Raw genomic sequence first — 17,024 nt, 5'->3', positions numbered from 1 at the left:
AGTCTAAAAGAACACTACGGTTAAATATCAGCAAAAAATTATTGATCAAATTATTAACTACAATTACATTGCATTTATACAGTAAATAATAATTTTAGGTATATTGATTAAAATTCACGCACACCGTCACATTATTTTCACTAAACGCTATAGTGGACTTCAGTTCGAGGAAATAAAATACCCAAGCACAGAAATGGATCAAAATCTCTGACCATTATTTGAACTGTGTCTCACTGACCAATATAAAAGGAGGCTTATTGTTTCTCGCAAGCAGTGATATCCCACAGATAACAATGGCTATACAAATCTACTGAAAGACCACTAACTCTGCCCAAAGGTCAAAATTTGATTCCCCATTTAACAGAAGGTATAAGATACGGGTTTTAACGTCACTGAAAAGTCTAATCATCACGGGTCATCAATACCAAGTTTGTTTGGACGGAGCAATCCACTCTCTTCTCCTAACATATAATCTTTTGACTATTTGGTATTTCTTCTCTTATATTCTTCGATGTCCGTTCCTTGGTGATCGAAAACCGTCAATGTAACCCGGCCTACATACATACGTCCCTTCCGCTGTGCCTAATCAAGTCACAGTCGATAACTTTTTTGACGGCAAATGTATTTTGCCGCAAGATACAAGCATGTAGTAAGCAAAATTCAGCCAAATAAGTCCCGGTGCTGGCAAGCTAATCGTCATATTTTAATCTTGCGAAAAAAATACATTAAAATTCTGATCGTTTCATCATTAAATTTTGCAGGTAAATTAAAATTTCTCAACTATTCAACGCTGGTGGAAAACATAGGTGCATTGCAGAAAAGAGATAATAAATAAAAAAGTAGTGGGGACAAAAGAAGCAGTGAGAATTTCTCAAGTGAAAATGACCGAAAAATCACTGGCTGTTCACCATGGGCAATGAAATAAAAATTGGCAGAGGCAAGAACATAAAAATGCTTACTTATTGCGAAAGACTAATTAAAATTTAAAAAAACTGGATTCATCGCGATCTCCAATTCGAAGGCATGAGTTGTCCAGGGCATCCGGAGGACAGGGCAAACTCGAGGCCAATCGGAGCGCTTTGCTGAAAGTTTCTGTAGTTCAAAATGTTGCGTTTTCAACCAAAACGTCATTTTAACATTGGTTCCCACTATCATTAGCTATCCAAGGTTAAAATTTCGTGACATAATTTTTCTCCATCATGTATATTAAATATTAAATCAGTGTCATGGAGTGTAGGTATTGATAAAATTTCAATGAAATTTTTTGTCAATATTTCGGCATATTTATGCACCTTCATCAGGAGTAGGAATTGAAATTAGTGAAAAAGTTTGATACTTCAATACCATAAAAGGTTATAATAATGTTTTATAAGTATTAAAATAAATAAAAAAGTCAGTTATAAAATTAAAAAGAAGAGACGAGAATTTTGACATAAAAATAACAACAGGTTATATTCTTTATTTTATCATTGTAATAACATAGTTATAACCTTTCATGCTATTTATCATATTCATCATATTAAGCATCAAAATTATGTACTCCTTTACATTCCAAGCTCTGATGAAGGAGTAAAACTTTATGTACTGAAATGTTGGCAAACCATTGCATTTTAAAATTATCAATATCTGCACTCCAGGACGATGATTAAATATACAAATAATGTACCAATTCCGAAAAGTTTGAGCTTATCAATACATACGTGAATCACTCCTCGTAGCCCGGCAAGAACAATAATATGGGGTGGTAACAGAGGGGAAGTTAGGAGAAAGGCAATGAATCGGCGGCTCTGAAGTATCTCGGGCCACGCGCGAGCCTGCTCGATTTATCGAAACATCGTCATGCCCGCGCGATGTACCGAAACATCGGAAAATATCACGATATTTTAAAATATCGGGATCACGACACTGAGTATTGGCGATGCAAGGTTGACCGATAAAAATCGTGATATACCTGTATCTCCCGATTAAGAAAATAAAAATATTACCCTCTCTTTTGCATATATATGTGCTTCTATTACACGTAAATATTATCTTCTATCATGACATTACCCTTTACAAATATCACGATAAAAAATCGAAAAGTATTCATCCCGATAAATTATTGCCGCCTGATAATGTATCACGATACATCACCCAATACATGTACGATATCACCATATTTAGATACGGCGATGTTTCATTGGGCTGCGAATTTTTATCCGGTGATGCGTCACCGTGAATTAGCTGATATCGTGATATTTATTTCGGGCCTAATAGGACCTAAACAAATTTTCCTCAGTAGCCCTTAGGATGACCCTGAGTCGGAGTTCGAAACGTCGGAAAAAATGGAGTTGTTAACCCGGTGGGAATCCCGATAAAAGTTTACCCACATAATTCGACGGGAAAACATCAAATATTATTCTTACGTTATAGTTATTGGAAACAGCAAAAATCAATATTCAAAAATTACCGTACTTCGACATTGAATTTTTAACATCGCACAGGTCTAAAAGACAAACATAATAGCCTATTCTTTAGAACAGACAACTCGTTCACCACAGAGAAGTAGATAGCAAAAATTTATCACGCGCGATCGTATACGGCCAAGTATGAGAGTTTCGGTTACACAAATTTCAAAGACGATGATCATCGCCACTATACCATGGGAAAAACTTCTCGCAAAGTCACGCAAGGGACGAAACTTTCCACTCTGAACAGAGTATCGATTCTCCAAACCCGCTTTGCACCACGTAAGAAAAGATACAACTCTTTCGGTTCAGTGGACCTTGAACAAAAGCGCAGACAAGCATTTCACTCCTAATCCCAGGAGAAAAATTTTTTCTACTCTCGAAACCAAAACAGTTACCGGAATAGGAAGGGTTCTCAACCGTAAAAAAAGGCGTTACTGTGTCGGCTAGCTCCAGGAATGAATGACGAGAAAATCTAATGTGAGAAGATTTTGAATTTTCATTTAGTGGACAGAGAGCCTACCCTTGCCCGTAATTTTACTATTTTTATAAAACTTATACTTAAAATTAATTTTTAATTGCCAGCAAATTTTGCACCCCATTATACAGATTTTTGGCAAGGGAAGTACATTAAATGTACCATAATAATCATTATAACCATTTTATTTATGACAGAAAATTAATATAAAATTTTAAATTCAATAGAAAATAGCAATAAAGATACCTGATGATTTTCAGGTTATATAATAGAGGGCCAATTCGTATGTAAACATTACATTTTTGTCTATTCGAGGAAATGGGTTGACACACCAAAAACACTACATAATAAGAAAATTTCTCACACAATAACATGTTAACATCTGATAAAATAAATACACAAAGCACCACATTGTTATCAAGAAACGATATACTGGCCGAAGACAAGGTTCCAAGATATTTATTAAAAAATTACCTCACAGTAGAGACAGATCAATGAAGACTACTTTACTTCTCTAAAAAATATTCATATGTTACTTTACAAACTCATTTAAGGCAAAAATGAGGCATCATGTAGGCTAACAAACCATCTTTTTTTTACATTTAGAAAAAATTGAAAATCAAAATTAACTACAGCCAGGAGACATGTAAGGATAATTATAAAAAGTCATGAACTTCCATAAGTTGCATTGCATGCATTTCAGCTCCATTAAAACTGTAATATGTAAAATGAGAAACTAACAAAATTTTACATTTTTAATAATAATAATATTTGTTCAAATTATTCAAGAAGGAAATTTTATCTCATCAATCCACGGAACTCACAAATAATATGGTAAAAACAAAATTAATAAAGGCCATCTCATGATAATTAAGATATTTTATCCATTTTATTTCTACCCATCCATTACCACATGATGTGGATTAACTTTCCACTCAAGCACCACATGCATAGGTGGATTTAGGGAGGTGGGGGCAGGGGGCACAGGGGGGGAAAGTTAATCCACATCATGTGGTAATGGATGGGTACCATGCCCCCCCCCCCCCCCCCCAAGCACAAAAAATAGACAAAATTTTTATTACGGTTATCATTAGGTTCGTTTAGTTTTGTGGTTTTACACTGCCTCAATCATTAATTTCATATTAAAATAAAGAGAATATTTTGTAAAGACATTACTGTATTTTTTTTAATTTCAAGTATGAGAGGATTATTCGCCTGTCAAACCCTTATACCCCCCCAGAAAAAAATCCTGGATCCACCCTTGACTACATGGGATGAATTGTATGATTATGTTTCAAAGATAGTAAAACACATTGAAATAATTTCCAACTTAATTATAGAGATATAATGAAAAAACAAGAATTGCTGTTGCTGAACCCAGGACCCTTTAGTCAGTAAAAGGCTGTCTACCCCCTACGTTACCACGCCTCACAAACTTTCTGAGCTTAACCCTTCAATATTTCTTGTGACTTTTTGAATAAATTGTAAAAGTAAATTGGAAAAAATCATTTGCAAGGCTCACCTAAAAAATGCCATAAAATGTAAAAATTGTCATCTAAAAGTAATCGTCAATGTAAAAATCTTGTACTGAGAACATAAAATAATAAATAGATACATTTAGAAAAAATGAGTTCAATAATAAACTGTAAAATAAGCAATGAACAAGTAGTAAAATCCACTTATCTTATGGGTAAGGCACAACACATTGAGAACTATTGAGAAATTATTACCCAAAAAATGAAAAAGTCAGCTCTCAACAGTGTGAGCTTGAGCAAGAAATGGAGAAATTGCACCAGAAGAATGATGAGGCAGAATCTCTAATGTTAATGAGAGATTAAGTTGAAAGATAAACTTCAGGAAATTACAAATTCCAGTGAACAGTTGAGGGTTTTATATAGAGAAAGAAGGACGTCTGGCTGCCATGGGCAAAGTTTAGAGTTTTATGTACGGTGGGAGGGGCAGCAATCCTGCCTGGGGTTAAAGTGCTATGGAAAATCCTCCAGTAGGGGAGGATTCCAAAGCCCCAACAGGTTCATGGAAAATTTGATAAAATTAGCAACCGAAAACAGCATTTTAGGCAGTGATGCCAATTTACAAAAAATATTGGGGGGGTCCAAACCGGGGGTCTTACCCTGGGAAATTTTATAAGTAGTGAGTTTTAAGTTTTTTTTAAGCATTTTAGAAGAGTCATATGATCAACAATAGAACCCTGATAACCTAAATATCGATATCTGGACACACTGGGGAAAATCGACAAGCCTGACACATTTTTTCCTCACACCCATAACGAATTTTTGTGGGGCTCAGGCACCCTCCGCCCCCATGGAGTCGGCACCACTGATTTTAGGTACTATCTCAGGCTAAAATTTATTTACACTTTTGATGTTTTTGTATTCATTGTTTTGAATGTAGAGGTTTTGTACTTTTTTCAAACAATTTACCATCTAATTTGAGGGGGCCAGGCCACCCCTGTCCTTCCCAAAACTCTACACATGCCGGCAGCCTGTGCAGTGGAAGAAAAAACTTTGTAGGTGGTTGCATCACAGAAGAAAGTAAGACTGTGTGGAAAAGTCAATATCAGATTTGAAGGAAAATAATATGAGGATGAGATTTGCCCTTATCTAAAAAGCAAATGCAGTGATCTGGAACAGAAGCTGGCAGGAGTCAGAAATAGGATGTTCAATAAGGCATATTCTGGGATTAGCTCAAATCCTGAGTACATTAGGACAGACACAACATACATGAAGGAATAGGGAGGTAACTTTATATGAGAAAAGTGTGTTGGAAATGAAAGATAGCAATTTTTTTCACATTACGAGATAAGCATACCACAAAGATTAAATTTTGAAGAGGATAGGGATGGAAAAATATCTCTCCATTCAAAACAAGATGTTTATCTGAACAACAAGCTTACTCATAGTTAATGAAACATTTACAACAAAAAATTAGTTAAGTATGGGTTATTTTAGCAGTAAAAGGAAAATGCCTCTCTGCAACTCTCATGTTCATTCTGAAACTTTGCCATACAGTCGCTCATTATTCTGCTAATGGATCTTCTATTCCTCCGGAATGAATAGGAAAATATTCAAACAGCACTATTTCATTGCTTATTTCTTTGTCTATGAAACAAAGTTTCATTCAAATTTAAGGGTCATGAGCAAAATTATGCTATTTGCTATTATGCTGTACAAGTTCAACAAAATCATGACGAATTTTAAACAGCTACTTGCATGCAAAGGAATTGAGGGCAAACAAGTAAAACAAGAAGAGACAAGTGTCAAAATTTAAGTCAATTGACATGTGGTGATTATACCATGGAGAAATTTATGGATAATTCTTGCAAAACTATCTAACCACCTAATCGACGGAGAAAAGTTACATAAAAACACATCTCACAGTCAGTAGGATAGCATTGGAAGCATAAGGGAAATTACATACACATGCTCAATTAGAGGTAATTAAAAATTTCATTGCAGTTAAATAAAGGTGCTATAGAAATTGTGGAACTTATTTCTACAATATAGAGATAAGTATGTAGTAAATAAAAATATATTTGGCCTGTGATAGTAACAATTTACAAAAGTATGGAGCATACAAGGACGTACCTAGGATCAAAACTAGAGGGGGGGGCAAGCCATGGTTGTTCACGTTATAGGTAAGATTTAGGCATGGAAAAGGTGAATGAAACCAACATTTTAAGGAAACTGTAACATCTCTCCAGCTCAGCAGAGGCTTCTAAACATTGATTAGAACACCATCCACATGTCACTAGGAATCATAAGGTACACATGAGGACGTCTAGGAAGGTTGAGTCGATAAGATGTTAGCATTTCAACAAAATTTTGACAACATGGATTCAGTAACCCAGTTCCCAGGACACAATAACGTAAATATGTTGAGAGTATATCAGATACAATGATGCAGGTAGTAAGCTTTAGGATTACCATAATAACTATGGCTGAGTGTATACATTCAAATGTGTGGCAAAGTTAACCCAAGACCTAGCTTTACCATACAACTGAACTTCATGATAACTACAGTGAGACATAATGTATTGCATGTTAGCATCAAGCAAAATTTGAGTCCCTTAACAGCTATAAACAACACACAGCTCATGATAGCAACTAATCTTGAAAAAAAGCCAAAGAAAAAATAATAAACATCACACTCACCGCCATTTGGACTTCTGCCTTTGCATGCTGACGCTTTTCTGGAATCCCTGTCTCTTCTACGAGGTCCACGGCTAAATTCACTCGAGCCTTCGCCTTCGGGAGGGCAACCTACAGCATGCCTTTTCCTCCTGAAGTAGCGCGCCAAGAAACCGAGCAGAGCTAGTCCAACTGTTACTGACACAACAGTCACCTGAAGATGAGCCATGAAACAGAGAAGAAGATTCCATTTATCAATACACTCCAGCAGGGAGCATATGGTTAAATATAAATAGCCCAGCAATTTAATTACTCTCCATTTTGCAGTTTAACTAAGATAATAGAGTAAGATAACTCACTAATTACTATTTATGCGTGCAGGATGCTAATACAACATTCACATGGCATTAGTAACTACATTAACATATCTTCCTGGCCTCATCCTTGAACTCCACATCATACATGATTATGCTAATTTGTCAACACATTTAAATCATTACAGGAAATGTGTAAGGACTTCTGAACTTGCCTTTTGAGGAACGGACAGCTGCAAATTTCTTGGAATTGGAATGTTCCTCATTGCTGGGAATCGTATAAGCTGGCTGTTCAATTCACTAAGTAGGGACATAACTGAATCAAAATAGTTTAATAGTTATGCAATACAGCCGATTATGTTCCCACTATATAAACTAATTTCCATTTTCACATATATTCCGCCAAAAAAAGGGTGTCGGTACCATGTCTGAATAATAAAGCACTGTGTCCCACAGAATTTATTCTGGATGCAAAGTGAATTAGAACAACCAATAGGGCTTTCGTACACTTAAAACTTTTGCTAAAACAGACCGTTGAGTCACACAATCACTCCCACAATAAATGTAGAACACTAAAAATTTAAGGTGCGGTGCTCTCTTGTCATGTGTTTACCGGTTTTTGAAATTTTGCCGCAGTTCTAGCACATGTCTTCACAGAGATTGGGAATTAACTAGACAGAACTAGTGATATTAATACATCATTATCCTTGATTTTTTGTTTTGCCTCATTGCAAGAAACATATAAACACTTAAACACACTCAAAACAAGTTTCCCTACACTCTCCCGAAGCAGACGAATAAAATGCCTTTCGCTGACTGAATTCTTTAGGGCATTTTCATTGGCCAGCCCAGCGACCCACTATTACGACTTTCATTTTGGATGATTTTCCTCGAACATCTGCCAGAGTGAGCGACCATCGACGAAGCAGTGTGTGAAGGAAATAGAAAGAAATGTAAACATGGATGGATTCAAATTATTTTCTGTAAATTGTGCTGTATAGTGTTAGTAACTACAACAAACAATGGACTCGGAAAATCCTTTGATTCAGGGAAATTCCCGGAGGTCTATCAACGACCTGCCGGATGAGGTGTTAGAGTACATTATTAGTTTAACTTCATCCTATAAGGATTTAGAAGAATGTAAATTGGTGTGCAAGAGATGGCATAGGAGTGTTTTGAGTGAGTTTAAATGGAATTCATTCATTCCTTTCTCTCATTAATTCATATAGTTATCTTATTTCCATGAAAATTTGCATATCGTTTAATGTATGTACTTTTCAGGTGTGATCAGATTCAAGATATACAATTTGTATCGTGCTATAGCTGAGAACAATGTTAAGTGGCAGCATATTCGGCCATTGGACATGGCCCCTACAATAACAAAACGTTATTCCCACTCGGCCTGTTGCTACGGTATATCTCATTTAGAGTCGACTATATTTGTCATGTCCTCGGTTAGTAATAGTAAGACAATTATCACCTACTTATTTGGCAGGGAATTCCATGTACGTATTCGGAGGATGCACTTCGACTAGTACTACGTTCAATGACTTGTGGAGGCTAGACCTTACCCGCAGGCAATGGGTACGGCCACTTTCGATGGGTTCCTACCCTTCCCCCAAGGCATGTGCATCACTTGTCATCCATCGAGACAACCTAGTTCTCTTTGGTGGTTGGACGCATCCTTCTCCCTATCCGCTTCACCAGGTAAAGTTATCCCAGCTTAAATAAGCGTTTTATTGGATATGTTATGACATTTCTTAAGATTGATTACTTTTGTGGCCATTTTGGGCGTATAGTTAATCCTAAGATATATCTCATTATTCTTATTTCAGGCTTGGCGCCTCTTCAATGAGCTTCATCTTTACTCGATGGAATCTAACCGATGGGTTATACACACCACTCCCTCCAATTCTCCTCCTCCTACAGCCGGTCATTCCGCTTCTGTCCATAGGGATTGTATGGTCATTTTTGGAGGCTTACAAATGCAAGGAGGGCATGGTCAATATGCCAAGTAAGTTTTTTTTTCAGAATTAATGAAAGCAACTGCATTATCTTATCAATGTGTCATTGTGTGTAAGGGGGTATCTATTAATTATGTGAGGTGCTTTTTGGCGATTTTTGGACCCCTTATCTTTCCCCCTCAATGAAACATCAAGAGATTTGGATCGGCCCCCTCCCTCAAATCTCACGTGAGATGGTTCAAAATGCTTAGTTTCAGTGTAAATACGTTAATCTACTCTTCGTTGCATTGGATTTATTAAAAATAAGAACAAATTATTCAATTATTTTTATTTAATATTAGTTAAAACTAGTATTAAAGACTGCTAAGGTCTAGAATCATATTTTACCCTGTTTCTTGCGGGAAAAAATTAACTGATACTTGGTAGTACCCCTCTTCTCCCCCATGTGAGAGTGGGTTAGAATCTGTTTCACCTCAAATGCCTCACGTAATTAATGGATGACTCCTAATTGGTTCAAAATGTTTTTGCCTACGACCCAAATGTAGGCCTATCCCCTGGTAAGAAAGAAGGAAGGGTCACCTCGAACAGTGAGGGATCACAACCTGCAACACTTTGCTAGGCTAGATGGGAAAAATATTTCTTGCTTCTCTACCGCACAGGCTGGTAGCTGAAATCGCAAACTCCTGCAGCCCAAGGGTTAAAATTAGGAGAGAATAGTAGAATGGGGAATATTATTTTTTCTTCATAACTCATCTTTCCCTTCCATCTACTGCATTCTATTAATGAATTGTGATTTCAATTCTGAGTGAATGACCCCATGGTTAAACCCTTGGTTGGAACTAGGAGTTCTTTCTGAGGGTTCAAAGATCAGTTTGCTGCCCCCTCTAGTGATACCAGCTGCCTCCCTCCCTTTCCCCTCTACTAAAATATAATACCTCCATAAGCTATTTTTGGAGATGCGGTAGTTGAAATTGCAAACCATATTTATGCTATGAAGAAGGTTTATTTATGAATAACACTCGTTAATAACACTTATATCAAAAGACTTATTCATATTAATACACACATAACACTTACATTGAAAAAGCTTGTATTAATACACTACAATACACTGTTTTCGAACCCCTGACCCTGACTGCCGAGCTCTCAGGCGACTAATTCATAACAGCAGTAGACATGGCAGTAAAATAATGTACAAAGGGCCTTAACTTAATGCGTGTTGTGATTGTATGTATAAATGTCTTTTGTTATTTCAGCTCCAATGATGTGTGGGTTTTTGACCTGGAGAATTCCTCTTGGCATAAGCAAGTCGTTTCTCCTGGTCCAAAACCATATGCCAGGTATGGGCAGTCCCAAATTTCATTGGATGAAGATCACCTCCTCATAATTGGCAAGTTATTTTTATGCTTATTTCAGTACATATGTTTTATGGTCAATTTTTTACCAATATAACCTGAGGTTTCAGGCGTGATGGAGTGGAAACGTGACATAATGAAAAATGAAAAAGCAGGAGCAATTTCCTCTATTTTAAATTTATTGGTTCTACCGCTTTCGCTTTACAGCATCATCAGGTAGTACCAATAAATTTAAAATTGTGGAAATTGCTCCTGCTTTTTCATTTTTCATTAATTTTTTACCAGTCGTAATAGTTTGTCCCACTTTCTGATACTCGTGGAAGTGCATCATATTTACTCTTTTTTTTCTTTTGTGTGCTCAATTCTATTAATAATCAAAAGGCAACAAGGTGACCCGATTCTATCATTGAAATGATAAGAAACTATTATGCTAGAACTGATTAGCATGTACTGCACTGACAATGCTCATCAATTGTATTTTTCATGACTAAGTTTTGTGCATCGATTACTTTTAGGTAGCTCTTCTGCTGCCATGCCACAATTTGTGCAAGATTCATCATATAAAAGCACAATTGACTTTGAGGTGTGGGAAATAGTGGGTGATGCAAATTCACAATAAAAATATCCAAGTAACTTGAGTTGCCTTGCATGACCTTATTTCATACTCATGGTAAATATATTATGTCTTGGAGAAATTAACAGAGCAATGTGATTGATGGACACACAAATTCAAGCCAAATAATCTCGTACCCTCATTTTCGTTTTCCATTAGGTAGATCAAAGCAAAATCTTTTAAATATTAATAACTGAGCCTTCAGAGTTCAAAAATTGAACAAAAACTTTCTGGCCTATTTCATGTTTTAAGTTTCTATCTTGAATGCTTGTGTTTCTTTGAACAGGTGGTTGTGGTGGGCCAAATATGGTTTTCAGTGATGTGTGGCTTTTGACCATGTCGGGTCCTCTGTGGTCGTGGAAGGAACTGAAAGTCAAGCATCCTGAAAGGGCAGCTGCTCACATGTGGTGTCATCCAGCATGCAAAGTAAGGAAGGCGTAATTGCTTTCATGCATTGTAGTTGGATATGGATAAAGAGGCTTATATCAGAAGAAAGTGCAGATTAGAAAATTATTAGGTTATGAGCCTGATAACTTAGATGACAAAAATGTCTTTCAAAAAGCCAGCTAGTATCATAGACGTCCCATAGAATTCATAAAACTCTAGTGTCTTTTCAGTGTACAAAGTATGACTATGTAATGGAACCCCCAAGCACAATTTTTCTCTTCCTGCAATGGTTTCTGTCCCAAAGCAGAATAATAAGCAATGGGAAAATACTGTTCAGAACAAAATTGTGAACTGCAGTAAGATATCTTATGTACTATTATTACTAAAAGACCCACAGTTCCGAAGTCTTAGAATCAACCATTGCAGAAAGATATAACATTCTCTGCATTGGGAGGTTGTTTCTTGGAAGAAAATCTGCCAGTGAGTTCTGGTGGTTTAGTAATGAATTATGAAATGTATAGATATTCTACCTGAAGTCCTCAGTGGTATAGCTATATGTACTGCTGCTTGCTGTAATCCTTTGAGAGAGAAAACTGTTGTTGAAGGTAAATTTTTTCACTTTTCATATTTTAATGTAGGCACCAACAACGTGACATTTTTGCAATGTTTCATTCAGGATACTTTGTCTTTGGTTTACGGCATATTAGTTGAGCTTTTACTGTTTTCTAGTTTTTTTTTTAGACTACTACTAGAAAACTACCACACTAGAAATAATATACACACTCAGCAATACTCAAGTTCTCTCTGCCTGAAAGGCCCCTGCCTCTGCAATTTTTAATCACATCCCAGAGGAAATTAAATCCGTCTCTTCACCTGCTTTGTTTAAATGGAGGGTTAAAAATCTCCTATTCAGAAAGTGCTATTACAGAGTCTCTGAATACCTTGAAGACTTTTATAAAAACGTATGATATTGTAATGTGTTTTTGTATGGTTTACCCTTTCCTCTTTCCCTTTACGCATCTCGTAATGTCTTTTGTACTTTTATATTGCATTTTTTTTTTTGTATGCAAATCTTGACGTAGCCATGCATTGTATTTTGCCAACGGTGATAAATAAATATTATTATTATTATTTTCTAGGTGGGTCAGAATGTGGTTGTTTTGAGTCGCAACCCAGCAGTGCCATTACCTTCCTCACCTGCTACTGCTGCAAGGTCACCTGAAGTGCGTATTGGCTCTGGTGCATCTCAAATGTTGAGACTTCAAACCTCAAATATATGGGTGCCCCCGAGAGCAGAGGAGGCCATGGAAGAAGAAGAATCGGTGCCAAACAATCAAAGGTAATTATGAAAATTCATCCCTGACACCTAGATAGGAAGTTATGTATCTAACAGAGTTCATACCAGTCAGGGAAATAGAATTGGGATTTTAAATTGGGATTTAGAGAAAATTTATCAGAGGCACAACTCGAAGGTGAAAATAGTAGTTGAACGTGGAGCTTTGCTTCATTTAAGTGCAGAGGTCAGCTTTTTGCTTTTTTTTCATTTCAAAAGAGAGAAGAGGTCACTGGAGCAAATTTTGGCTGGCCTGAAGGGCAAGTGGACAAGTTAGCTGCTGATGAGGTTGTAAAAATTAGTGCAATTAGTGTAGATGTGGTCATATTGCAGCAATTATGACAAGCTTAGGAAAAGTTTCATTTTTTTATGATTTGTGTGATTAGTAATGTCGGAATTTTAAACAAAGTCTGCTTAGATTTTACATTTTGTTTTTTTTTAATTACAACTGGAATATGTTACATTCCTGGTGTGTATGGAGTTGGTTTCACAATATTCCTTGTTGCATTTGAATATAAAATCCTTATCTAGGACTGCATTGCCATTGATTTAAAGTGAGGGAAATTTTTAAAATTCGGACCGAAGGTCAGGGGAATCAAAGATGGAAAGAATCGAAGATTTAATCCCTGATGACGATGACGGACTTAGTCATGGAAACGTTGGGAACTACAACCCGATACGACACCCGGTGGGAAACCGGAGAAATATTCCTGCAGAGCATACGCCGGGAAAAACTCAGATTCTACAAAGATGGAAAGTTGCTATTAAGTCTATGTAAACCTCATACATAATTGAATCTGATGGCTTTGCTGGACTCCGTGAGCCAAGGCAGCAAGTTAAATTATTTCTCTAATTCATCATATCCTCGGGTTCTCATGGAAGAAGTAATACAGTTGTAAATCGTGTTTTTCCAGTTAATAACAAGAAAAAAGTTTTCGGTGATACTCAAAGCCTTGCTCAATGGTTGATTTTTGTTTCCCAATTTCTCAATTAAATTCCCAGCCCTGAGGAAGACAGTAAATATGTCAAAACTCTGTTGAGGAATGAAATACATATTATTATAAACCAACTCTCTAGATAACTAAAAAATCAAAGACATAATTCTTAGTAATCATTGAAGATGATGTCAGCTATTGGTCTCCTTCTCTACATACCTCATATTACTTAATTATTATTACTAAATGGTTACAAGTAGACCATAGCCTTGGGATAACATGAGCATATGATGAAAAGAATTCAAAAAATTGCAAGAAACCCCTGAAATTTCCTTCTTGAAACAATTTTTGAAAATACGAAACTTCTTTGGGAAGGGCTCAAATACATACTGTGTTTCTCCAAATATAGTCCCCCTCGGAATATAGTCCCCCCCTAATTTCGAGGCTTCAGTTTCAGGAAAAATTATAAAAATGCATCTGAATATAGTCCCCTCTTTACTTTTACCATTGGCATTTTTGGAAAAAAAAGGGGGGACTATATTCAGACAAATACGGGTAGGTCATTCTGGTCCCATACGGTCCTGTTCAAGAGGGAGAATTGCTTTACATTTGCCCTTTGTGATCAGCACTTTATCTTGATCTGGTTATCTTATTTTCCCCACAAAGTTTGGTTTAATAATGTCCCTCCCAAATTCATCCCATGCTTTTTCCTCTCTCACTATTTTGTGCATCTCATATAGCCTTCTCCTTTTCCTCCTCTCCTGTAAACTCTCACATCCCATTACTCTAAGTATTAGTGGATTACTAGTACATGCTCTAGAGATAAATTAATATATATACATATGTAAAAGAGGATGTCTCTTTCTCTGTCTGCTATGCATTTCCATACGGCAGCACGGATTTCAATCAAAGTTACTTCATAGATGAATGTCATGCTATCAAACTCTGTAGTGCTACTTTCGGTCAAATCAGAGGTGTCCTTAGCATCTTTTTCTCATTACCATTTGTTATGTCACATCATGCAACTTCTGCGGTTGGACAACCTGCTATGTAGGCGTACCTCTTGGCAAGCTCAAAGAGAAAAATCAAACATCCTACTTTGTGACCCTGAATTTCAAGTTCCAAAGGTCCTACTTCACTGGGTAATATCCTTACTAGTTTATAATAAAATATTTTTACTTATGTTCTTCTTTCAACAGAAATGATAGAAATGTTCAGCCAGAAAGAGGAAATTCCTTACGGAAGGAACTAAGGAACCAGAACAGTGGGAACGCCAATGCAGGAAGTGGCTCTCTATCACCTCAACCATCAACCTCAGGAACCGCTCAGCTATCAGCTTCCAATCCACCAGCAGTCCCATCTACTCAGTCGTCTCTCAGGGAAAGTTTGCCCTCCACTTCTTCAGGTTCACCTGTATCTTCTTCGATAGCTCTCTCAAGTCCTGCGTCAGTCTCAAGACCAGGGCCCAGTTCCTCTCCAGCTCCAGTCCACAGGGCATTGTGTTCCATAGACAGGTCACCTTTTAGTCCGGCTCTGAGGCTTCCCTCGGAGGAACGCGGTGCAATGTCACAGCCAATGGCAGCCTTCAGAACTGCGCCATCACCTTCGGCACAGCAAGGGAGGCACCGTCAGAGGTTGGAGTCATTGCGCCGCATGGAGGAGAGGATTTCTAGTCTCTCACGCAGGGCTAGCCTTCCCAACGACGAGGCTCCCAAGGCTGGGGATCTGCCTAGACCCAAGCGTCCAACCCCACCACAGGCCTCACCAGCCCCGACTCCGCCCCCTCCCCTACGCCGGCGACCCCTACGCGCGATGGCACTGCATGTGCTCGACACCTCCAAAGCGCTGGATGAGGAAGATCCGCACGTCATGTGGTTGCCGGTCCAGCGTGTCAACGACATGAACGATTCAAATTGTGGGCCGGAAGAAACTATTTTGTACACCTTGGTCCCCGGGAAAGGTGAATTGATCATGTTTGGGGGCATACGCAAGGATGCCGCATCTGTGGCGGCCCACGTCTCGGCAGGGGGAGCTATGCAGAGGGGTGGACGAGCCGCTGCACCTGGAGGAGGGGGAGCCGGTGTTGGAGAATTTGCTACGGGTCCCGGCAACTCTTCAGCAAACATAGCGAACACAGTGTCAAACACTCTCCATTTCATCATGGCTCCCACCAATGTAATATGAGCTGGACAGTAAATTTTCTGTTATCACATTGAAGGTAATGCGTATTTATTTTTCAGTGTTCCTGCTTTTGATTCAATAAGAATAAGAATCTAGGTGTTGTAGTTATTTTTGTGAAACATCGGCTGCAACCCTATTTTTATTAATTCTCTTGTCACACAAGATTATATTACATTAATGTTAATGTGCATTTTGAGTATGTTTCCTCTCAGACAAAACTGGAAGGAGGTTCTCCCAGTGAATTGAAGCAGCTCTCAGTTACATTTTAAGTCTTCTTTTACTATGGTTTCTACACCTAATCTTTTTACTTCCTATGTTGGTGTATTATTTTGTGCCAACAACTTTCACTATTGTTTTTTACAATAAAAGTTAGATGTTTACAACTCCTGTTTTCTTACTTTCTGAGGTATTCTGGTGATATTTATGTCCCTGAGGTCTTGTTAAGCCATTCTTGTAATGTCATTAGGTTTTGTTTGGCAGAATTATATGTCAATATGTACTTGTTTTCAGATTCAAGAATCTTTTTTTAAATTTTCATTGTGTGATTGTCAAAATGAGGATTAATATGTTTTCTACCGGGCCTCAATGTGCCAAACATTTTATTCAGAAGCATAATGAGATACCATATGGTTGTGTGTGGTATGGAATGTGTTATAGTCAAAGGAGATGAAGAGTGTATGAAGATTTTGATGAGAATACAATTGTAAATGATTACTTGTCGGTCTCTCAGAGTCACTAAGAAAAATATGAGGCTATGGATAAATTCAAACAATTCAAGTGAAGTAATCATTGCTGCAAATCCATAGCGGATACAGAAAAAACTCAAGGGGGGGGGCAAAAGATATCTTGAGTTACCTTTACTTTTATCG

At 37.4% G+C, this 17,024-nt stretch overlaps 2 protein-coding genes across 2 annotated transcripts in view; one reads left to right on the top strand and one right to left on the bottom strand.

The window, feature by feature from the left end:
- LOC124164917 overlaps positions 1 to 8,199 on the bottom strand; it is a 90,983-nt gene extending 82,784 nt beyond the window's left edge. The window contains exons 1-2 of the mRNA XM_046542147.1: positions 7,603 to 8,199; positions 7,098 to 7,287 (exon numbers count right to left, since the gene is read on the bottom strand). Coding sequence (XP_046398103.1) covers positions 7,098 to 7,287; positions 7,603 to 7,701 — 289 coding nt within the window. The 5' untranslated portion in view covers positions 7,702 to 8,199. The remainder of the gene's footprint in view (positions 1 to 7,097; positions 7,288 to 7,602) is intronic.
- A 105-nt stretch (positions 8,200 to 8,304) lies between these two features.
- Positions 8,305 to 16,538, top strand: LOC124165248 (F-box only protein 42). The gene is made up of 8 exons (XM_046542567.1): positions 8,305 to 8,566; positions 8,669 to 8,800; positions 8,883 to 9,094; positions 9,223 to 9,401; positions 10,608 to 10,741; positions 11,606 to 11,745; positions 12,846 to 13,045; positions 15,174 to 16,538. The coding sequence occupies exons 1-8, from the start codon at positions 8,410 to 8,412 to the stop codon at positions 16,156 to 16,158; spliced, it is 2,139 nt and encodes a 712-aa protein (XP_046398523.1). The 5' UTR covers positions 8,305 to 8,409; the 3' UTR covers positions 16,159 to 16,538.
- Positions 16,539 to 17,024: the final 486 nt, after the last annotated feature.

This window comes from Ischnura elegans, chromosome 9 (genome assembly GCF_921293095.1).
Source record: "Ischnura elegans chromosome 9, ioIscEleg1.1, whole genome shotgun sequence".
Taxonomy (NCBI): Eukaryota; Metazoa; Arthropoda; class Insecta; order Odonata; family Coenagrionidae; genus Ischnura; species Ischnura elegans.
The sequence above is the reverse complement of the archived record's forward strand: the minus strand, read 5'-3'. Positions and strand labels throughout refer to the sequence as shown.

Bases quoted from the DNA above. Each gene is read 5' to 3' on its own strand.
- LOC124165248 (XM_046542567.1), top strand. From the start codon at position 8,410: ATGGACTCGGAAAATCCTTTGATTCAGGGAAATTCCCGGAGGTCTATC. The intron at 9,095-9,222 runs GTAAAGTTATCC...TTCTTATTTCAG, and splicing joins CTCCCTATCCGCTTCACCAG to GCTTGGCGCCTCTTCAATGA. The intron at 13,046-15,173 runs GTAATTATGAAA...TTCTTTCAACAG, and splicing joins TCGGTGCCAAACAATCAAAG to AAATGATAGAAATGTTCAGC.